At 47.5% G+C, this 23,883-nt stretch overlaps 2 protein-coding genes across 3 annotated transcripts in view; one reads left to right on the top strand and one right to left on the bottom strand.

The window, feature by feature from the left end:
* The window catches only part of C10H12orf43 (chromosome 10 C12orf43 homolog), a 25,662-nt gene extending 3,910 nt beyond the window's left edge, over positions 1 to 21,752 (top strand). The window contains exons 2-6 of the mRNA XM_070762447.1: positions 13,345 to 13,390; positions 14,496 to 14,594; positions 17,656 to 17,729; positions 18,113 to 18,206; positions 20,945 to 21,752. Coding sequence (XP_070618548.1) covers positions 13,345 to 13,390; positions 14,496 to 14,594; positions 17,656 to 17,729; positions 18,113 to 18,206; positions 20,945 to 21,287 — 656 coding nt within the window. The 3' untranslated portion in view covers positions 21,288 to 21,752. The remainder of the gene's footprint in view (positions 1 to 13,344; positions 13,391 to 14,495; positions 14,595 to 17,655; positions 17,730 to 18,112; positions 18,207 to 20,944) is intronic.
* HNF1A (HNF1 homeobox A) overlaps positions 1 to 23,883 on the bottom strand; it is a 226,160-nt gene that overhangs the window by 174,999 nt on the left and 27,278 nt on the right. The window contains exon 10 of one of the 2 annotated variants that reach the window (XM_070762428.1): positions 21,744 to 23,883. The exons of the other annotated variant lie outside the window; for it this stretch is intronic. Within the exon in view, the coding sequence (XP_070618529.1) occupies positions 23,762 to 23,883 (122 nt within the window). The 3' untranslated portion in view covers positions 21,744 to 23,761. Of the gene's footprint in view, positions 1 to 21,743 lie in introns of those variants that run through there. 2 annotated transcript variants of the gene reach the window in all.

Here is a 23,883-nt window from a genome sequence, read left to right as displayed (position 1 = left end):
TTATGACAGTTGGGATGTCAGTTATGACAGTTGGGGATGTCAGTTATGACAGTTGGGGGTATCAGTTATGACAGTTGGGGATACCGTTATGACAGTTGGGGGTGTCAGTTATGACAGTTGGGGGTGTCAGTTATGACAGTTGGGGATGTCAGTTATGACAGTTGGGGTGACCGTTATGACAGTTGGGGGTGACCGTTATGACAGTTGGGGGTGACCGTTATGACAGTTGGGGTGACCGTTATGACAGTTGGGTGTGACCGTTATGACAGTTGGGGGTGACCGTTATGACAGTTGGGGTGACCGTTATGACAGTTGGGGGTATCAGTTATGACAGTTGGGGGTGTCAGTTTTGACAGTTGGGGGTGACCTTTATGACAGTTGGGGATGTCAGTTATTACAGTTGGGGTGTCAGTTATGACAGTTGGGGATCTCCGTTATGACAGTTGGGGATGTCAGTTATGACAGTTGGGGATGTCAGTTATGACAGTTGAGGGTGTCAGTTATGACAGTTGGGGATGTCAGTTATGACAGTTGCGGTGACCGTTATGACAGTTGGGGATCTCAGTTATGACAGTTGGGGATCTCCATTATGACAGTTGGGGGTGACCATTATGACAGTTGGGGTGACCGTTATGACAGTTGGGGGTATCAGTTATGACAGTTGGGGGTGTCAGTTATGACAGTTGGGGGTGACCGTTATGACAGTTGGGGATGTCAGTTATTACAGTTGGGGTGTCAGTTATGACAGTTGGGGGTGTCAGTTATGACAGTTGGGGGTATCAGTTATGACAGTTGGGGGTGTCAGTTATGACAGTTGGGGATGTCAGTTATGACAGTTGGGGATGTCAGTTATGACAATTGGGGATCTCCATTATGACAGTTGGGGATGTCAGTTATGACAATTGGGGATGTCAGTTATGACAGTTGGGGATGTCAGTTATGACAGTTGGGATGTCAGTTATGACAGTTGGGGATGTCAGTTATGACAGTTGGGGGTGTCAGTTATGACAGTTGGGGATACCGTTATGACAGTTGGGGGTGTCAGTTATGACAGTTGGGGATGTCAGTTATGACAGTTGGGGTGACCGTTATGACAATTGGGGTGACCGTTATGACAGTTGGGGTGACCGTTATGACAGTTGGGGGTGACCGTTATGACAGTTGGGGGTATCAGTTATGACAGTTGGGGGTGTCAGTTATGACCAGGGGTCCCCAAACTTTTTACACAGGGGGCCAGTTCACTGTCCCTCAGACTGTTGGAGGGCCGGACTATAAAAAAAACTATGAACAAATCCCTATGCACACTGCACATACCTTGTTTTAACATAAAAAACAAAATGGCAATGTACTATTTAGAGGGGGAGAAGCAGTCTGAAATTCATACATGTTTATGTTTTGTTTTTAATTTCCTTTTGTTAACATCTGATTGGCTATACAAGGTTTTCTTGGTTTATAGAAAAATGTATAAAAATATTTATAGAAAAATATATAAAGAAAGAAGGAAGCACTTTGGCATAATGGTTAATAAGTTAGAAATATAATTGGTGTTGTATTTTTGAAGGAACATTAAGGAGGGGATTTAATTAAAAGAAAAGTATGTACCTGGATGACAATATTAGAAAAAAAAATGCAACTTTTTTGATTATTGATATTAGTTACTGACAAAATACCGCATTTTATTCAGGGAAAATTAGATGGTACATTGTATTGTTTGAATGTATGTTGAGAGAGAAAATTTAAAAAATTTACACCCCCCCAAAAAAAGTCCTTCCTTCCTCCGCCCCTCCGTTCATTTCATTCTTCCTTCCTTCCTTGTTCCCTCCATTTCTTCTTTCTTTCTGCCTTCCTTCCTTCTTCCTTCCCTTCCTTTCCCCTCCATTTCTCCTTCTTTCCCTCCCTCCCTCCTTCCCTATTTTCCACTTCTCTCTTCCTTCTCCCTTTTTTTCCTTCTTTCTCATTTGTTTTGTTTCCCTCTCCCTCGTTCTTTCCCTCCATCATTTTCTCATTTTTCTCTTTTTCTCTCTCACATTCCCTCCCCCTCTCACTTGTTTTCTCTCCCTCTCTCTCTTGCTTTCTCTCTCTCTCTCCTTTTCTTCTCTCTTCCTTCCTCTCTTCTTTTTTTTTTCTGCCCTGCAACATGCCGTGGGGCAGTCAGCTGCAAGCAGAAGCTCCAAGACGGTGGCACCGACGTCGGGTCGCAGTACATTGCTGGCGCTGCACTGGGCATGGACACAGGCTGGCACTGGCCCGCTGGGTAGGCCGGGACAGAGGTGCCAGCCCCATGCCCAGCGCAGCGCCAGCAATGTACGGCGTCCTGCAACACATCAAGCCGCCGCCACCGCCGCCGCCGGTGCCTTGCAGCCAACTGCCCCACCGCCGCCCCACGGCTACTGCTCAGTGCCCTCCCACTCGACCCACGTTTGGCTGCGCCACCTTCGCGGCTTGCCCTGCTGCCCCGCGCCCGCCAGAGATGCCCGGTGCGGGGCAGAGTAGGCGGCGGCTGCTTCAGGCCCGCCCCCAAGCTGAGCTTCCTTTGGCTTCCTTGCAGGAAAAACTGCAAAGCTCACCTGCCGGCTCGAAGGAAGCCAAAGGAAGCTCAGCTCAACGAGGACCGGCTGTTGGTCTCTTGAAGCTGCCGCCGCCACCGCCCACTGCAGAGATCCCTTCGCCCGAACGGAGGTGGCGGCGGCGGGCTCAAGGGACCAAGAGCCGGTCTTTCTTGGCGCTGAATAGTTGCAGCCTCTGAAGCTGCCTCCGCTTCCAGGCGAAGGGATCTCCTCGGTGGGCAGCATCGGAGGCTGCAGCAACGCAGCTCCGAAAAGGACCGGCTGTTGGTCCCTTGAAGCTGCCGCCGCTGCCGCCTCCGTTCGCGTGAAGGGATTTCCGCAGTGGGCGGCGGCGGCAGCTTCAAGGGACCAACAGCCGGTCCTTTTCGGAGCTGCGTTGCTGCAGCCTCCGACGCTGCCCACCGAGGAGATCCCTTCGCCTGGAGGCGGAGGCAGCCTCAGAGGCTGCAACTATTCAGCGCCAAGAAAGACCGGCTCTTGGTCCCTTGAGCCCGCCACCGCCACCTCCGTTCGGGCGAAGGGATCTCTGCAGTGGGCGGTGGCGGCGGCAGCTTCAAGAGACCAACAGCCAGTCCTCGTTGAGCTGAGCTTCCTTTGGCTTCCTTCGAGGCGGCAGGTGAGCTTTGCAGCTTTGCCTCGAAGGAAGCCAAAGGAAGCTTAGCTCGGAGGTGGGCCTGAAGCCACCGCCGCCGCCTACTTCGCCCCCCGCTTCGGCCGCACCGGGGCCAAGTAAGCCGAGGTTAGGCCTGTCGCCCCCGGCTCCAAGCGTGGGGCCTGGGCGGCGGGCAAGCATTGGGAGGGCCTCGCCGTCGCCTGGCCGGGGAAAAGCTCCCCTCCCCGTGATCGGGGACAGCGTGGCCGTTAACAAGTTAGTACGCGGGGGTCCTGATGGCTTGTTTACTGTCCCCTCCAGACGCTCTTGCAGGGCTTCCGGGCTCCCCATGGGGCAGCGAAGAAGCAAAATAGCAGCACTCTCCCGCTGTCTCTCCCCCTCTCTTTCTTATTTCTCTCTCTCACTCCCTTTCTATCTCTCCCTCTTTTTCTCTCTTTCTCTCTCTCCCTCTCCGCAGCAGACCCCCCCCAACGCAAAAGTGCCCAAACGCGCGCAAACCTCACCGGTGCAAAAAAAAAGAAGCAAAAAAGCGGCACTGGAGGGACCAAGACGGTCTGCAGCTGAGCGTCTGGAGGAGGAGGAGGCAGAAAGCCAGGGGGCGGGGAGGAAAGCAATTGGCCAATTTCTTTCTCGCCTTTAGGGAGAGGAACTGTTGCTGCTCTGCAATAGGATGCTTTCCTCCCCGCCCCCTGGCTTTCTTCTTCCTTGCCGCTGCCAGACGCTCAGCAGCAGAGTGGAGAGGAGATTCGGGAACTTAGTATATAGATGGTAAAATCTCGTACGCTGCCGCGGGCCGGGCAAATGGCCTCAACGGGCCGCATCCGGCCCGCGGGCCGTAGTTTGGGGACCGCTGGTTATGACAGTTGGGGGTGACCGTTATGACAGTTGGGGATGTCAGTTATGACAGTTGGGGGTGTCAGTTATGACAGTTGGGGGTGTCAGTTATGACAGTTGGGGGTGTCAGTTATTACAGTTGGGGGTGTCAGTTATGACAGTTGGGGGTGTCCGTTATGACAGTTGGGGATGTCCGTTATGACAGTTGGGGGTGTCCGTTATGACAGTTGGGGATGTCCGTTATGACAGTTGGGGGTGTCAGTTATGACAGTTGGGGGTGACCGTTATGACAGTTGGGGGATGTCAGTTATGACAGTTGGGGGTGACCGTTATGACAGTTGGGGGTGACCGTTATGACAGTTGGGGGTGTCAGTTATGACAGTTGGGGGTGTCAGTTATGACAGTTGGGGGTGTCAGTTATGACAGTTGGGGGTGTCCGTTATGACAGTTGGGGGTGTCCGTTATGACAGTTGGGGGTGTCCGTTATGACAGTTGGGGGTGTCCGTTATGACAGTTGGGGGTGTCCGTTATGACAGTTGGGGGTGTCCGTTATGACAGTTGGGGGTGTCCGTTATGACAGTTGGGGTGTCAGTTATGACAGTTGGGGGTGTCAGTTATGACAGTTGGGGGTGTCAGTTATGACAGTTGGGGGTGTCAGTTATGACAGTTGGGGGTGTCAGTTATGACAGTTGGGGGTGTCAGTTATGACAGTTGGGGGTGTCTGTTATGACAGTTGGGGTGTCCGTTATGACAGTTGGGGTGTCAGTTATGACAGTTGGGGTGTCAGTTATGACAGTTGGGGGTGTCAGTTATGACAGTTGGGGGTGTCAGTTATGACAGTTGGGGGTGTCAGTTATGACAGTTGGGGGTGTCCGTTATGACAGTTGGGGATGTCCGTTATGACAGTTGGGGGTGTCCGTTATGACAGTTGGGGGTGTCCGTTATGACAGTTGGGGGTGTCAGTTATGACAGTTGGGGGTGTCAGTTATGACAGTTGGGGGTGACCGTTATGACAGTTGGGGGATGTCAGTTATGACAGTTGGGGGATGTCAGTTATGACAGTTGGGGGTGACCGTTATGACAGTTGGGGGTGACCGTTATGACAGTTGGGGGTGTCCGTTATGACAGTTGGGGGTGTCCGTTATGACAGTTGGGGGTGTCCGTTATGACAGTTGGGGGTGTCCGTTATGACAGTTGGGGTGTCAGTTATGACAGTTGGGGTGTCAGTTATGACAGTTGGGGGTGTCAGTTATGACAGTTGGGGGTGTCAGTTATGACAGTTGGGGGTGTCAGTTATGACAGTTGGGGGTGTCCGTTATGACAGTTGGGGGTGTCCGTTATGACAGCTGGGGATGTCCGTTATGACAGTTGGGGGTGTCCGTTATGACAGTTGGGGGTGTCAGTTATGACAGTTGGGGGATGTCAGTTATGACAGTTGGGGGATGTCAGTTATGACAGTTGGGGGATGTCAGTTATGACAGTTGGGGGATGTCAGTTATGACAGTTGGGGGATGTCAGTTATGACAGTTGGGGGTGTCAGTTATGACAGTTGGGGGATGTCAGTTATGACAGTTGGGGATGTCCGTTATGACAGTTGGGGGTGTCCGTTATGACAGTTGGGGGTGTCCGTTATGACAGTTGGGGGTGTCAGTTATGACAGTTGGGGGATGTCAGTTATGACAGTTGGGGGTGTCCGTTATGACAGTTGGGGATGTCCGTTATGACAGTTGGGGGTGTCCGTTATGACAGTTGGGGGTGTCAGTTATGACAGTTGGGGGTGTCCGTTATGACAGTTGGGGGATGTCAGTTATGACAGTTGGGGGATGTCAGTTATTACAGTTGGGGGTGACCGTTATGACAGTTGGGGGTGTCCGTTATGACAGTTGGGGGTGTCAGTTTTGACAGTTGGGGGTGTCCGTTATGACAGTTGGGGATGTCAGTTATGACAGTTGGGGTGACCGTTATGACAGTTGGGGATGTCAGTTATGGCAGTTGGGGATGTCAGTTATGGCAGTTGGGGGTGACCGTTATGACAGTTGGGGATATCAGTTATGACAGTTGGGGATCTCCGTTATGACAGTTGGGGATGTCAGTTATGACAGTTGGGGATGTCAGTTATGACAGTTGAGGGTGTCAGTTATGACAGTTGGGGATGTCAGTTATGACAGTTGGGGATGTCAGTTATGACAGTTGGGGATGTCAGTTATGACAGTTGGGGATGACCGTTATGACAGTTGGGGATGACCGTTATGACAGTTGGGGATGACCGTTATGACAGTTGGGGTTGTCCGTTATACAGTTGGGGATGACCGTTATGACAGTTGGGGATGACCGTTATGACAGTTGTGGCCGACCATCAGGCAGAACTGGTGCTGGTGAAATGGCCAAGACCTATTTTACAGTAATTCTGATCCTATGTGTGTTGCTGATATTTTTAGATATTTCTGTTCTGTCTGGTTAAAAGAAAAACTTGGGGCAGGAAGGAGCACTCGTCCTTATGCCGGCTGGGAGAACTGAGAAAATGGCTGGAATGCAAAAATAAAATCCAGACGTCCCTTATTATGTGCTGACACTTCATGAAAGTGGATCAACTGACGGCTGTGTCACGTGAGCAGATGGTTGTGAAACAGGTCCAGTGCAAGCCAACGCAGCTTCAGAGGGATGAAAAAACACGAGTGGGAATTCGCAGGAACTCAGCATTAAATTGTGAAGAGAAAATTGGGGTCAGAGGTCTCTTCTCCAGACTAAACGGGCCAAAAGCCACCAGGCTCTATTCCTCCCCTTCCAGAGCACCTAGTCTCAATGGCCTTCCTCCTCCAGTAGGCAGATGTCTCTACTAAAATGCAATACAAGCAGTCCTCACTTGCTGGCTGAAGATTTGTTTGTTTGTTTGTTTGTTTGTTTGTTTGTTTATTATTAGAGTTGGAAGGGACCTTGCAGTTCATCTAGTCCAACCTCCCACTCGTGCAGGAGACCCTACATCACGCTAGTCCAATAGCAGTCCAGTCTTTTCTTGAAAGTCACTAGTGTCGGAGCATTCACCACTTCTGCAGGCAAGCCATTCCATTGGTTGATCGCTCTCGCAGTCAGAAAGTTCCTCCTTATTTCCAGGTTGAATCTCTCCTTGGACAGCTTCCATCCATTGCTCATCTGGTGCTTTGGAAAATAATATGAGCCCCTCCTCCCTGTGGAAACCCCTCAGGTATTTGTAGACTGCTATCATGCCCCCCCTGGACCTCCTCTTCACTAGACTATCCATGCCCAGTTCCTGCAACTTTTCCTCGTATGTTTTTGCTTCTAGTCCCTTGGTCATTCTGGTTGCTCTCTTATGCACTTTGTCTAGAGTTTCAATGTCTCTTTTGTAGTGTGCTGACCAAAACTGAATGCACTGCTCTAAGTGTGGCATAACCAGGGCATTATAGAGTGGTATTATCACCTCCCTTCTCTTGAGACTGTATCCCTCTGTTTATGCAGTTTAAGATTGTGTTTTACTTTTCTAGATGCTGCTGCACATTGTTGACTCATGTTTAGTTTGTTGTCCACTAAGCCTCCAAGATCTCTCTTACATTCACTGCTGTTGAGAGTGTTTTCACCTACCCTAGTGTGTTTTGAATTTATCTTACCTAGGTGTGGGATCCTATTTTTCTCTGCATTGAACTTCATTTTGTTTGTTTGGGCCCATTGTACTAGTCTGTCTAGATCCTTCTGTATCCTGAGCCTATTTATTTATTTATTAGATTTGTATGCCGCCCTTCTCCGTAGACTCGGGGCGGCTAACAACAGTAATAAAAATAGCATATAAACAATCCAATATTAAAACAGTTAAAAACCCTTATTATAAAACCAAACATACATACAGATTACATAAAATTGTAAAGGCCTAGGGGGATGGACTATCTCAGTTCCACCATGCCTGGTGGCAGAGGTGGGTTTTAAGAAGCTTACGAAAGGCAAGGAGGGTGGGGGCAATTCTAATCTCCGGTGGGAGTTGGTTCCAGAGGGCCGGGGCCGCCACAGAGAAGGCTCTTCCCCTGGGTCCCGCCAAGCGACATTGTTTAGTTGACGGGACCCAGAGAAGACCCAGACGGGACCCAGAGAAGACCTAACTGGTCGCTGGGATTCATGCAGCAGAAGGCAGTCCCTGAGATAATCTGGTCCGGTGCCATGAAGGGCTTTATAGGTCATAACCAACACTTTGAATTGTGACCGGAAACTGATCGGCAACCAATGCAGACTGCGGAGTGTTGGTGTAACATGGGCATATTTGGGAAAGCCCATGACTGCTCTCACAGCTGCATTCTGCATGACCTGAAGTTTCCGAACACTTTTCAAAGGTAGCCCCATGTAGAGAGCATTATAGTAGTCGAGCCTCGAGGTGATGAGGGCATGAGTGACTGTGAGCAGTGACTCCTGGTCCAAATAGGGCCGCAACTGGTGCACCAGGCGAACTTGGGCAAGCACCCCCCTTGCCACAGCTGAAAGATGTTTCTCTAATGTGAGCTGTGGATCGAGGAGGACGCCCAAGTTGCGGACCCTCTCTGAGGGGGTCAATAATCCTCTGGGGTGTTGGCCACTCTCACCAGCTTGGTGTCATCTGCAAATTTGATTAGTACCTCTTCTAATCCCACATCTAAGTCATTAATGAATATGTTGAAAAGTACTGGGGCAGTCCGTCGCTAAGTGACGTGGTTCTTAAGCAAATCGTCTGCAGTCATTATGCACGACATTTTGTGACTTTCAGCCAGCTTTCCATGGCATTTGCTTGTCAGAAGCGGTAGCAGGGCTTGCGGTTGTGGGTTTGTGACTGCACAGATGCCGCAACAGCCACAATTTCAAGTACCGCTTGATAATGTTGTTTTTCATGGCTGTCATAATGTCAGATGGCTGCTAAATGGGTAGTCTGTAAGCCTGGGATCGACAAACCCAGGCGCCTGGTCGCCAGTGGCGCCTAGAAAATGTTGTCTGGCGCCTAGAAAATGTTGCCTGCTGTACTGTATGTATACAGTATATTTTTCCCGCCTTGTGTTTACGCCCAGAAATGGTACATCTTGGCTTCCGTAGCTCCGCCCATCAACCTCGGAGCGAGCTGCTTTCCCAGCGTCCCCTGCGCTTGCGTGCGTCTCTCCCTCCCCCCCTTGCCTCCATTCCGCCTCCTACTCGAACCCCTTCACTCCCCCCCACCGCACACAGACGCTCCGATCTTGGCCGCTCACCCGCCTTCGGAGAGAAGCGGAAGCCCCTCCCCTCCCGGCGTGAGGTTTTGTTCATTCCTCCTCCGGCCGCGTGCGCGGTGACTTCCGACCATAATGCACCCTGCAGGAAGGTTAAGCAACTTGTTCAGTTAGTAGATTGCATTAGATTTTGCGTGAATAATTCATGCCATTCTATATGTAGATTTTGTTTGCAATTCTGTAGATTAGAAATTAATTTTAAATACTTTTTTCCTCCTAAGATTTTAAACTCAGAGTAGGTAAGGCTACAAGTTATCTGTTGTTGGCCCAGCAAGCTCAAGGAATGATAATAAGCTATATACCTGCCTGGAATAGCAATTCTGATACCTGAATGAAATGCTGATGTCACTGAGCTGAGTGGGGAGGTGGTTCTTCATTTGTCTATATAGAATGCAGTTCCTAACAGTACAACTAATAGGTGATAGTTTTCGCATATAGTCAAAATCAAGTTCAGAAAATAGTTGCACGGTTCAACCTGCTGATACAATAAACTTTGATCCAATGAAGTTTTCTGTCAGTGTAACAATGAAAGGTATTTTTTGGTGATTCACACCTGCATCCTTCCAGAACTGTTCAAGGGAATTTTTTTTCTATATTAATTTTGTCTAATAATGGATACCATAATAAGTACATTTTTTATGTTCTACAACCAATTAATACATTTTGTCCTGCATCAGAAACTATTGCATGTGAGTAATTTGTACCAATTTCAAAGATTTGTTCACTGATAGCAATTTTCTCTCTATTACATGTGTACTTTAAGAGCTTTTTATATTAAAACTTGAAATAATGTAAAAGTTATTATCTGAAGATATTTTCTGCAAATATTAATACTACTGCTTATATGTAAATAGTAATGATACATTCCACACAGAGAAAGTTTATAATAGTGGACTGCATATTGAAGAGAAATAAAGTCAGAAGACATTCTATGTGTCTTAAAAAATATTAAAACCTTTACTCCCTTTAGAAATAATACTAAACAGTTAAGATAATTAAGGTCTTCTTTCTCCACTTCTTAATACTTTTTAATTCTGTGTTTTTGGTCTGATTCCCCCCCCCCCCCCCCTAAATATTACAATTAGAATTCTCTAGGCTACACTAATTTATTCCATTCAGTTTATGTGGCAACCAGCTCACCATTGTGATCCTAGGTGGCTAATAGCAGTTAAAAATATACAATCAAGAATAAAAATAATTAAGAGGAATTCACTTAAAACCCGTTATTTTAAAAAGAGACAAAATCTTTGATGCAAAGCCTATACTTTTGTACTTGAATCCTGATATCAAGCACAAGTTCAGTGTATGTCAGGTTTTGTGTTGTGATGTTACAATATATTTCATAACTTAACAGCCCCATGCGGGTACCAATGGTTGTAACCATGGCTCAGAGTAGAGTAACATATTAATATTAGAGATCATAAAAAATCCTAGGTGGCATAGTGTAGCCTTTTCCCACTCTTAGGAAACTAGGAAAAGAGAACAATGAAAGGAGAGTAAAAAAAGTACACAACCTTGGGAATTGAACAGCTTGCATTCAGAAGTTGTGGGAGCTTCATCACTGGAAGCTTTCAAAAAGAGAATGGACTGCCATGTGTCAGAAATGGTATAGGGTCTGCTTGGGCAGGGGGTTGGACTAGATGACCTATAAGGTCCCTTCCAACTCTGTTAATCTGTACCTGTACTAATGTCAGTTGACATTCCTACTGCAAAGATTTTCTGAAGCTTAAAATATGAAACTAGTTGTGATAGAATAGGATTGCCAACTGTTCATGTGCATCAGTTGGAGATTAAATGCATTATGATGGTATAGAGAAATAATGCCATATAACTTTGTTACTCCATTGCGATATTGCATTTAAAAGTAAAATGTTGTTTATAACGTTTGTAATGTTTTTTTTGTTAAATTAAAAACCAAGTTTGCTTAAAAAAAATTCTGGCTCCTAAATTTTTTGGCTGGCTCCTAGATTCTGAACAACTTTGTCGACCCCTGCTGTAAGCAAGGACTCCCTGTATAGTGTCCAGGACTGGAATCCATATACCAGATGCCATCTTATCCGCATAGGACAGAAAGCAATGACTGCTTGTTTTTATTTTCTATTGATGTTTCAAAATTGTACAAGTAGTCCTCGGTTTACGACCACAATTGAGGCCAAAGTTTATGTCGTTAGACAAGAAATTTGTTAAGTGAATTTTGCCCCATTTTACAACTTTTGAATCACTGAAGTGAATCACTGAAATGAGCAAAAACGCAGCTGGCTTCCCACTTGACTTTGATTGTCGGAAGGTCGCAAAAGGGGATCAAGGGACCCCAGGGCACTGCAAACCATCATAAACAGTTGTCCATTGTGAAAAAAAATGGTTGTAAGCAGAGGTGGGTTACTAAGGTGGAACAGTGAGGTGTGCTTGTCCCCGTGGCTCTGAGTGCTAGCTGAGTCCAGGGCAATTATGCTACTGCATCTGGGCAGGGAGCGAAATCGCACGTGGACACACAGGTGCGCCAGGTGCAGTAATAGTAGTAGTAATAATAATAATAATAATAATAATAATAATTTATTAGATTTGTATGCCACCCCTCTCCGAAAACTCGGGGTGGCATACAGTAGCAGAATTGCGCTGGACTCCGCTAACACTCAGAGCCACGGGGGCAAGCACACATCACCGTTCCACCTTAGCAGCCCACCTCTGGTTGTAAGTCACTTTCTTCAGTGCTGTTGTAACTTCAAATGGTCACTATTGTAAGCCAAGGACTACCTGTATGTATGTGTGTGTGTGTGTATGTGTATGTATGTATGTATGTATGTATGTATGTATGTATGCATGTATGTTTTCGTAGATTTTCAGGGGTACAGGTATAAAGGTCATGGCATATTTGGGTTTCTTCCCATGTAGGTTTCGGAGATTTCTGGTGACATTTCAATGAGGTCCTACTCGTCATCTTCAGGCTGGTGCTTTTGTCCTTGTGCTAAGGCAAACACAGTGAGACCTGAGCTGCCTTCCCTCGATAAATACTGGTGGATGGATGGGTGTGGTGTGCTTGCAGCTGCTGAGCCAGCACATCACACCCACCCACCAGTATTTATAGAGGGAAGGCAGCTCAGGTCTCGCTGTGTTCGCCTTAGCACAAGGACAAAAGCATCAGTCTGAAGATGACGAGTGGGACCTCGTCGAAAGGTCGCCAGCTATGCCGCCTAATCCCGAAGGACTCAGTGCGGCTTACAACATAATAACAATACCAAAAGATACAGCAATAAAAAAGAAGTCGAATATAAACTCTAAAAAACTAACCCTGATAAAACCCATTTATATAAAAACCAATGAAATCTTATGCATGCACATTTGCCTTTCTTGCTTCCCGATCACACTGTTGGCTTCTATTCAACTTGTGACCCATCAAGACATCCAGATGCTTTTCCAATGTCTGGTTCATCCGTCCTGTGTTTTTTTAATATCTTAAATTTTTTTCTTGCTAAGAGGTAGGACCTTGCTTTCATCTCCACTTACATTCATGCTGCTGGGTTTTGCTCAAGGTAGCCCCGCTGTCTGTAAACCGATAACCATTTCCTTAGTTCAGGGGTCCCCCAAACTTGGTAATGTTAAGACTAATGGACTTTAACTTCCAGAATTCTCCAGCCAGCTATGCTGGCTGGAGAATTCTGGGAATTGAAGTCCACAAGTCTTTAAAGTTGCCAAGTTTGAGGACCTCTGCCTAGTTGTTTGTCAGAGCCATTTATCAAACAGAGCTTTCCATCCTCCCCTTGATGCTCCCCTCTAGTTCAGCCCAGAGCCATTGAGCCTTCTCTGGTTACAGCTGTTCAACCAGCTCTGCGTCTGCTTGGGAGCAGCATCACCTGACCTCTGTTTCGCTGACTCCTTCTCTACTTGGCTCTGAAGGTGGTCAGGCGCTTTCATGAAGCTCAAATAGGGCGGGTGGGGGCCCTGCATTCTTCTAGTCATTTAAACTGGTCTTTCTGTCAAAATTCTCAGTGGCCTCTTCCTACTATCGGTTTTCCGTGTTTCTACATTCTTTAGTCCCAACTGTTGTGTGAATTCATATTGATATTGCTGCTGTTTTTTTAATTCGGATTTTTGTTTTCAGAGAATTCTTGGAAAAGGAACCAGCGAGCGGGGGAACCCAGCATCAGGTAATTGAGCCACCCACAACTGCATCTACTAGGCAGAATTCTTACACAGTGGCCCCTCTTCCCAAGCAAGAGCAATGAGGATGGGGAACACTGAGGAGAGAACGCTGGAGTCTTTGACTACTGACATACTAACTTCCCAAAGGCAAGAATCAAAATGTTCAGCTGCTGCCCCACTGTAATCCCCCTCCAAAAGGGGGAGTGGGGGGAGAGAGCACAGCCATGGAAGAGAAATAAATAGTGCAGGCAGTACTTACTCCGAAGGCAGGTTCTTCACTAAATTGAAGATCGTTTCCTGCAAATCAGATTTAGAAATTAGAGATCTACTACACTGCAAGCAGATGAATCCCAAATCAGATAGGACAGTGATGGCAAACCTATGGAACAGGTGGCACATGGAGCCATATCTGCTGGCATGCGAGCCCTTGCTCTAGCTCAGCTCCAGTTTGCATGTGGGTGCCGGTCAGCTGATTTTTGGCTCATATAGAGGCTCTGGGAGGGCGTTTTTGGCTTCCAGAAAGCCTCCAGGGGGGTGGGGGAGAGCGGTTTTACCCTCTCCCAGCCACAGGAAAGCCTCTGGAGCCTGGAGAGGGTGAAACACGAGCCTACTGGACCCACCAGAAGTTGGGAAACAGGCTGTTTCCGACCTCCAGAGGGCCTCCGGGAGCAGGGGAAGCTGTTTTCGCTCTCTCCGGTCATTGAATTAGGGGTGTGGGCACTCGTGCGTGTGCGACAGCGTGCGCACATGCTCTTTCGGCACCTGAGGAAAAAAAGGTTCCCCCTCACTGAGATAAGATATGGTCCTTCTTGTCCCACAGCTTTCCAGGGAGATCCACTGAGGAGCATGGATTTCAGCTCCCAGCATCCCAGCCATCAAAATCATTGCAGAGACTGCTAGAAACTCTAATTCATATGAATTATCTGTCTTGGTTGACATGAACTGCAGTTTCCAACCTTCTCAACCCCCCCCCCCCTCCAAATCCCTCCAAATGATTCTGTTCAAGGTGAATGATCCGAATGGCAAGTGCTTGATGGACATCTTCTGGAGATTACGCCGATGGCAAAGGGAATCCCAGAAAATAACTGGATCTTCTTTCTCCTGAAACAGAGAGAAAATCTGCAATCATGAGCAGGATGGAAATGAACTGCAGACCACACCAGAATTTCGAGCACACGTTGCAAAGAAACTGGGCACGATCTTGGACAAGTAGGCACAAGCATTTTATTAACATTGTATGGCCTGGGGAGAGCTTTTCTTTGAGAATTCCCAATAGCAGTAGCAATACACCTAGTTATATACTGCTTCACAGTGTTTTAGAGTCCTCTCTATAGATTGAGTCAACGTTGAGCCTGTGAGAATCGAACTTGTGTTCTGCCGGCGTGTCTCAACCGCCCGTAATTATGGGGTAATTAGTCCAGGAAGACACACACCACACGATAAAAGGAAAACCCAAAAGTTTTTATAAACAGAAAAACAAACAGCTCCCTTTTTAAATGTCAAAGGGATTTTCTGGTACACACAAGGCACAGGTTAAATGCAATCCAATTGCTCACCTAATAACTGGGAAATTGAGTCCAATTCTAAAGTCCAGAGAGTCCACACACAATCTTGAACAGCACAAAAAGCACGATCTTGACGAAACAATGAATCAGATAAACTGCCATGAGGCTAAAAGACCAGGCTGCACTTTTATCTGTAGCACTAATTACAGCAGCCCCACCCAACCACAAGTGGCCTCATTTTCTCTTGTAATAATCCTTCAGTTGTTGTCTCCTATGCATCACTCTACACATGCGTGGATGTTTCATTAATTCTTGTTCAGAATCCAGGGATGAGTCAGATGACTGATCTCCTCCTGGGCTGTCTGCCAAACTCCCCTCTTTTCTGTCACTCATGCTTCCTTGGTCAGAGGAGACATCGTCGGCAGATTCTACTGGGAGCAAAACAGGCCTGCGGCATGTGGATGTCTCCCCAACATTCACCTCCACATTCCTTGGGGCAGGAGCTGAGCCAGAGCTCACCACAACAAACTTGTGGCACTTGGCAGAATTAGTCTGTAGTATTCCATTCTGACCACTGTACTATCACAATTCCTGAATAGTACCCATTCCCACTCCAAGGGTCTTATCATTATACTGCATATACCTCTCACCTTGGCAATATGCAGTGTTTCTTGCAAAGCAGTTTCTTGCAAAGCAGTTTCTAAATTAGAGGCCCTGATATGCACAGAATTGCATGAACTTCCTTGGGATAAAACTCCACGATGTGCTTCTAACCCTGGTGCTGTCCATGGCAGGGAATGCTTCATGTTGCATGGATACAACCAAGGCTCATAGTCCGACTTACACATTCACTTCTTTCCAATCCACATATTTTATAAGCCGCCTTGAGTCGCCATGGGCGAATAGGCAGCAATATAAATTCAATAAATAAATAATGTTCCTTGAAAATCTTGATCGGTAACAGAGGTCAGTACAGTGATACCTCTACCTAAGAACGCCTCTACTTACAAACTTTTCTAGATAAGAGCGGGGTGTTCAAGATTTTTTTGCCTCTTCTCAAGAACCATTTCCCACTTACAAACCCGAGCCTCTGAAACTGTAACCAGAAAAGGCAGGGAGAAGCCTCCGTGGGGCCTCTCTAGGAATCTCCTGGGAGGAAACAGGACCTCCACCCTCCCTCTGTTTTCCCCAGTCGCACACATTATTTGTTTTTACAAATTTATAGTTTCCTAATGGGGTTGCACATTATTCGCTTTGCCATTGATTCCTATGGGAAACATTGTTTCATCTTACGAACTTTTCATCTTACGAACCTCGTCCTGGAACCAATTAAGTTCATTATACGAGGTATTACTGTAGTCCTCACTTAGTAACCATTTAGTGACTCTTCGCAGTTATGGTGATGAAGCAGTAACTTTCCATTTACGCCTTTGCAGGTCATAGGATAGCTGAAGTAAAATCATCAGCACAGTGGCAGTTCCTCATAGCAGCCACTTTGCTTAATGACTGAGTTGTGGGTCCCAATTGTGGTCATTGTACGAAGACAAATCAGGTCTGAGAAACTTTAATAATAATAACAGAGTTGGAAGGGACCTCGGAGGTCTTCTAGTTCAACCTCCTGCTTAGGCAGGAAACCCTACACTACTTCAGACAGATGGTTACCCAACATCTGCTTAAAAACTTCCAGTGTTGGGGCATTCACAACCTCTGGAGGCCAGCTGTTCCAACTAAGAAAATAACAAGATATGGTTAGTCTGAAAGCAAGTGATGGCCTTTGGACAGGAGTGGATGACCTGAAAGTCTCTCTATTAACAGCAGGACTAAAATTCAGGTCATTAAACAGGCAGGAGTGTTAATCAAGTTGTGATGGTTGCAGGTGAAAGTCGGGACCAACAGGCCAGGCGTATTTGCATGTGACACATCTCAGGGATGGCGTAACGGAAGAACCCGAGATGGCTCTGCGGGCAAAGTGTGGAACATTCTGAATAGACATCCTCAAGTGGGAAAGTTTTTATAGGCCATCCATCTCCCCGTCCAGCAACGCTGGGCAGTTAGAAACTATTTTGCTCAATGACCTAGATCAGTGTTTCCCAACCTTGGCAACTTGAAGATATCTGGACTTCAACTCCCAGAATTCCCCAGCCAGCATTCGCTGGCTGGGGAATTCTGGGAGTTGAAGTCCAAATATCTTCAAGTTGCCAAGGTTGGGAAACACTGGCCTAGATGGATGTGTCGAAACAAGATGGGAGATTATTAACCCGACTTTCCTTCTTTGAAATTAACCAAATAACAACTGGTTTCAAAATCATCGTCTGTCTCGGTGAAAAGGTCCATTCTCCCATCATCAGCTGTGCTAAAGGCCTAGATTTCTCCGTGCCTTCCTCAAGGGGTCTGTGTGTGAGGAGGGGGGAGAGGAAAACATTTTTTCATGCCCCTGACTTGGCTCTTTCCCTCTTTCCACCTGCTTCCCTGCTGTGCAAAACACGGGTTGCCCCCTGAAGACATTTGGGCAGAATATGTTCTGCTGGTCTGGGCCCGTCTTTCTGGTTTAGGGGGCCCAGGTTTTGGGGGGCTTTGCTCTCCTGGCAACTTGGGCCAGCTAGGCGTCTCAGTGATCAGCAAGCACTTAGTTGCAGATTTAGGCTGTGGGGGTGTTTTTTCCAGACGTGAAAGGCTGCAAGAAAACGCCGTGCAAGCCTACTTGGGCAGCATGGACCGTGGCTTCCTCTCGTCCTCCCTTCTGCTGATCCTGCTTTTCCTTTCAGTGCGATAACTCTTGCAACCTGCCCGTTGCAACTCCCGCGACACGAGAACGGCGCCTCCCTGGGAGAAGACAATGGTGAGCCCCCCCCCCAAACTAGGGGAAGTCCCTTGGGGTAAACGTATTCCGTTCATTCAGCCCGCTGTGCCTGGAGCGCTAGAGCAGGGAGGCTGTGCTGGTTGGGGAATTCTGGGAGTTGAAGTCTCCAGGTCTTAAAGATTGGACACCTCCTCTAAGATGGACGCTGATTGGGCTGTGCGCAAGAGAGGTTCACCCCTTTCAAAGGGCCCGTCTTTCGGCACGGGACATTGATGCTCGCAATGTGGGCTGTCGGAAGCTCAGCTCCCATAAGCCTCTTCTTCCCGCTTTCAGGCACCAGCTCTTAATTCTAGAAACCAACCTCAGCCTGAGCAGCTAACTCACCGAGCCCCTTCTCTCTTTTTCCTCCTATGATGGCACAGACTTCCGCCTCTTTTCCTCCTCTATCCCGGGAGACTGTGGGGAACCAGCGGCTGCCCCTCGGAAACGGCCACTGTTGCAGCATTCTAACTCCAGGTGAGGGATGGGAATGGGAACGGGGTGCTGACGTCTCAGAAAAAGGGGCAACAGACAAGGACATCGGCTGCTGTAATGTACGGAAGCCTTCTGGCTTGCAAATGGGCCTCAGTCAGTCTCGGGGTCTGGGCTCTGGCGGCCTGCCAGACGAAGAGTGCCTTGCCCTCCTGAGCACCTTTTATTTTGTTTACTAGCTGGTATTTATTTATCCAAATCTTTTATCAAGGGAAAAGAAGCACAGACGCCGAAGCCTTTGTCTGACAGGGCCATTGAGAGGAGCCTTTCTTCCCCCTACTCCCATGCCCATCATCCCTGTCCCCTCCCTGTCGCCTCCCATGCGCTCCTCTTTCCTGCCTTTTCTACCATCCTGGCACCAGATCCATTGGGGGGGGGGGGGAGATGCCTTCTGCCAAGAGAAAGGGACATCTGGTGCTTCCCCATTGGTCCACTGGGGGGCAAAGGTCATGTCTGGCTTTCCAGAGGGAGCTGCAAAGGAAGTGACATCACCAACAATTGCTATGCTAGGATGCCGAACTTGGTCTCTTTAACGGCCCAGGCATTTGAGCATTATGCTGGAACACAAAGACACACACACTTCAAGGGGTGCTAGGGGTAACTTACCCCCACCCCCAGTATTTGCTCCCAGAGGGTAAGTGATCTGTGTACGGGATTGCTCAAGGCAATATCAACCAAATTTGGAGTTATTTTGGAATACACACACACCACACACACATACAGTGATAACTCGTCTTACAAACTTTTCGAGATACGAACCTGGGGTTTAAGATTTTTTTGCCTCTTCTTCCGAACTGTTTTCACCTTACAAACCCAAGCTGCCGCCGCTGGGATACCCCACCTCTGGACTTCCGTATTTTTGCAATGCTACAGGGGAATCCCAGCAGCACAAAAACGGGTGCTTCGCTGGCAACGGAAGTCCGGAGGTGGGGTTTCCCATGGAGGGGAGCCTCAGGGGCGTCAGCTGGCAAAAGGGGTGAGTTTTGGGCTTGCACGCATTAATCGCTTTTCCATTGATTCCTATGGGAAACATTGTTTCGTCTTACAAACTTTTCACCTTATGAACCTCGTCCCGGAACCAATTAAGTTCGTAAGACAAGGTATCACTGTATATAGATATACACTGCTCAAAAAAATAAAGGGAACCCTCAAAGAACACCTCCTAGACCTGAATGAATGAAATATTCTCATTGAATACTTTGTTCTGTACAAAGTTGAATGTGCACAACAGTAGGTGTCAATCAGTATTGCTTCCTAAGTGGACAGTTTGATTTCACAGAAGTTTGATTTACTTGGAGTTATATTGTGTGGTTTAAGTGTTCCCTTTATTTTTTTGAGCAGTGCATGTGTGTGTGTGTGTGTGTGTGTCTTCAGTGGTGATTTTAATACTCTGACGACGTTAGTAGAGGACCAACGAAAGCTTAGTCGTTTTAGTAGTTTTTAATAAATTTTAAACATTCTGGAGATCGCGGTGGCTGTTGCCTCTTCATTTATATTATATATATGTATTTATATCTCATCCAACTCAAGATGGCAAGTACACTTTCCTCCTCCTGTTTTGCCCACAACAACCTTGCAAGATGGATGGGCTAAAAGAGAAGGACTGTCCTAAAGACCCTCTGGAACCAGCTCCCCCCAGAGATCAGAATTGCCCCTACCCTCCTTGCCTTTCGTAAGCTCCTTAAAACCCACCTCTGTCATCAGGCATGGGGGAATTGAGATATTCCTTTCTCCCCAGGCCTATACAAGTTATGCATAGTATATTTGTGTGTATGTTTGGTTTTTAATAAGGGTTTCTTAGTTATTTTAAATATTAGATTTGTCATATGCTGTTTCATTATTGTTGTTAGCTGCCCTGAGTCTACGGAGAGGGGCGGCATACAAATCTAAGAAAGAAAGAGAGAGAGAGGGAGGGAGGAAGAAGGAAGGAACGAAGGAAGGAAAGAGAGAAAGAAAGAAAGAAAGAAAGAAAAATACCCAGGTGGCTTTTAGGCCTAAGACAGGACTAGGCGTCACTGTCTTCTGGCCCAAAGTCTTCCAGGCATCCTCCCTGCCTAAGGGGGATGTTGCTGTCTCCTGATGATTGGCCCAGGATTGCCCAGCCAGTTTTTGTGCCTGAGGTAGAACCGGAACTCACTGTCTCCTGGTTTCTATCCAGGTGCCTTAACCACTAAACCAAAGGGATTCGTGTGTCAAGCAACAGCCTTTAACTGAATAGAGATAGCCTGGGTCATTTTGAAGCCATGGCTTGGAGGGTGGTGTGGAGTCAACCAAGGCCGTGGATTTTAACTGATGCTGGTCTGTTACCACTCTTAGCAGAGCATGGTAGGTTTTACACAGCATATAGCACCACAAACAGTCTCAGTTTGCATAATGCAGTGATTGTGTCCACACAGGATAACAAATTTGCATTTTAGCCAAGCATCTCATGCATACTCAGCACGTGAAGTTGGGTGAAGTACAAAGAATATTGGTTAAATAACTTGATTAAAAATAAGTCAGCAGGAATGAAACAGCTGGTCTTCCAGCTGTTAATATGGCTTCATTAATATATCCCTCTCTCTCTCTCTCTTTCTCACACACACACACACACACAAGCATGGTGTGGATCTGGATCTATCATAATAGTACACGGTTTCAGTCTCAGAATTGTAAGCCCTTAATAAGCATAGATATCTGTTAGCCGGGTGTGGATAAAAACGGAATTCTGCTTTCTTCCCCAGCATTGCTTGTGATTCTTCCAGCAGCCTGGAAAGTGACCCAGAGTGGCAGAGATGCCAAGAGGTGGCAGTGACAGCAGCAGACATTCTGAAGCAGAGTGGACTGCCACCCCCAGCAGTCCAGGACTCCAGCCAAATAATAGAGGCCGGATGGAAAAAAGTCAAAAAGAAGAAGAAGAGGAAGAAAGGGAAAAGGGAGGAGAGTGGCCAGCCAGGGACCATCCAAGCAGCCGGTAATAGCCAGAACAAGGAGCCCCCTTGTCCCAGCAGTCCAGAGGCTGTCAATTGGACAGAGATGAGGAAGAAGAAGAGGAAAAGGAGGAAAACAGAAGCAGGAACAGAATGACCATCCCTCCAATACTTATTTTACTTACAGAGGGCAGGTTTGGGCCTGGTTTGGCTGTCCATCTCAGGGATGGAGAAGAGCTGCTCCCACTGCTGTTGTTTGGGCAGCCGGTGGGGCCGGGATAAATCAGGAGGGCTGCCCGTGGCTCCTGGGTAGCATTACAAATTGGGAGGAAAAGTGGGCCGGCATTCCTTGCATCCCATCAAAGTGGAGGCCTTGACTGCTATTTCTTTGGGGTCTGGGTGCTGCAGGACATTTGGAGGGTGGCGGGGGGCAGTGAAGACTCTGAGTGGGCACGGATGACCAGCTTTGTGGGTCACCTGGGGGAGCAGCCAGAGCAATTTCTGTTTTCTCACCTCCTACGTCTGAAGAATGACGTGACTCTGCTTTTACAGATACGGTTCCAGTTTCTATGATGTGGTCATTATGTGAATTGAACCAATATACACAACAATATTTTAGGTACAGCGTCTCCCTTGTTTTATTGACCAAAAGTTAAATATATTTACAAAACAGAGCTGATGAGGCCCTTGATTCGGCAAGTGAAACCTCCCAGAGTGCTCTGCAGCCTAAGAACAGCACCTGGAGCTTGAAACGATTTGGCTACTGATTTGCACAATTCAAAAGCTCAGTGAATAATAACATTTTGAGCCTCAAATTAAGTACAGTGCGATGCATAGACTAGACTTAATGCCAGGTTAATTTCTGGCTTTTCTTTTCACTCTTGATTTGACCAGTGATTTCCCCTCCGGCTTTTTTCTTCTGGCTTCTTCCATGTTAACAATTTGGGGTTCTAGCAACAGAAAGACCTTTGGCTTTGCCTGTTTTGTGAGGAAACGTTGGTCTCCAGGAAGGCCGAGAGTAAGCTAGCAGATCCCCACTGCAAAGGAAGTTTGAATTGTGCATTTGGAGAAGTGGCCTAACTGGCGAAGTTGTTGCCGGTGACTGTAGACACAGATAAATGTCAGGTCTGCCTCTGGCCACAGCGCAGGCGCCTCCAAAGTCTGATTCCACGATCAGCGATAACTAGGGGAGAAGCACAGCTACTAATTTGTGCTTCAAAAATGAACCCAGTGTGAAAAGAAATGCCTCTTTCTGCAACTGGTTCAAATTATGCCCAGTCACAGGCTGTGTTACATAACTAACCTAGCACATGTGTGTGTGGCGGGTGTGTGTGTGTGTGTGAATCCAGGAAGGGAGGCTTGAAGCAGATGAGAAAATGCAGGTGGTCTCAAGTTCTTTGACTTGGGGTAGCAACAAGGCGAGTCCTGTTATGCAGCCAGAGCCTTTGGAAGCCTGCAGTGCCTCTTGGCAGGGCTGAGAAGGAAGGAGCTATTCCTTTGCCTGAATGCAAGAGCAGGCAGGAACTGTCGAAACGTGGTAAGGTTTACTCTGGGGGAGGTCTACTCGAGAGTAGAGCTGCAGAAGGACTAATTTCTAGGACTTTGCCAACTTTTGGAGACTCAGTAAGATAACCGGACTCCCTTGTTTTCCTCATCTTTGTCTTCTTTGAACTGTTTGTAAATTAATTTCTAAAACAAACCATTGGTGTGTTGCGTACTTGTTTGGGGCTTCGGTGCAGAGGGCAAAATAAGTCCCTTTGTTTCTAAACAATTTATAGAAATGATGCTCATCCTCTTTGGGGAGTTATTGCTATTTTTTCCTAACATCATGAGGATGAGCTATTTGGTTTGCATATCTCTAAAATGAGAGATGAGACTCTTACAGACCAATACTTATGCATTTAAGCTCAAGGTCCATGTTTTATCAGGGTGTCTTTTAATTTAACTTTGAAAACAGTATTCTGTTTATGATGCAGAATGCAGCTGTCACACCTGATTGCTGCCAGAGGTGATTCCTGCTGCCTTGCACTACTGCGCCAGCATGTAGAGGTTCCAAAAAGTATCCCCTTCTTGGTTCAGACCTCTGAAGGGACCGTCTCCTTGCAGTTTCCACCTCAGGCTGAGCCTTATGGGCTGCTTGTGGGCTGAGAACCAGCTAGGACCTCACTGCAACCAGAGCCAACTTGAGTTTGGTTGGAGAGCAAGTTCTCCCCAGGCTCAGTGCCCCAGGTGTGTGCCTCTTCTACATACTTTGTAGAGGATGAGTGCTCCCTTTCTTCGTTCCTTGTTCCAACACTGCTTTGTGTGAAGGGCAGAAGGAGCCTCCCTGTTCTACTCCACCGTCCCTCATCCCTGGGCGGCCAGCCCCACATCAAAGCACACTGTCCACCGCAAACCCTCCCTGTCTACTTTCTCTGGATTTACCCAGCAGTGTAAAACCTCCGTCGCTGCCTCCTGCTTGCTTGGTGCACAATTTCGCTCGGAGTTTTGAAATTACATTGTGTGTTGTTGGCGGGATGGAGGGAGCAGCCATACATATCCTGGCAGAGGAGGCAGCCGGGGTGTGGGGGGCACAGCCTGGCCTTCCCTCCCAGGTGCAGGAGAAGTTCCTCGGGGCTGCCGAATGTCCAGTTATTGCGTGGAAGAAGCCATATGGGTGGAGATGAAGGTCTCTATCACGCCGTGGGTGGAGGGCAGCAAGTGGCCATTGGAGGAGTCGGAGCTCTGGTAGAGGACCAAACTGCCAGCGGAGA

The sequence above is a fragment of the Erythrolamprus reginae genome, chromosome 10 (assembly GCF_031021105.1).
Source record: "Erythrolamprus reginae isolate rEryReg1 chromosome 10, rEryReg1.hap1, whole genome shotgun sequence".
Taxonomy (NCBI): domain Eukaryota; kingdom Metazoa; phylum Chordata; class Lepidosauria; order Squamata; family Dipsadidae; genus Erythrolamprus; species Erythrolamprus reginae.
The sequence above is the reverse complement of the archived record's forward strand: the minus strand, read 5'-3'. Positions and strand labels throughout refer to the sequence as shown.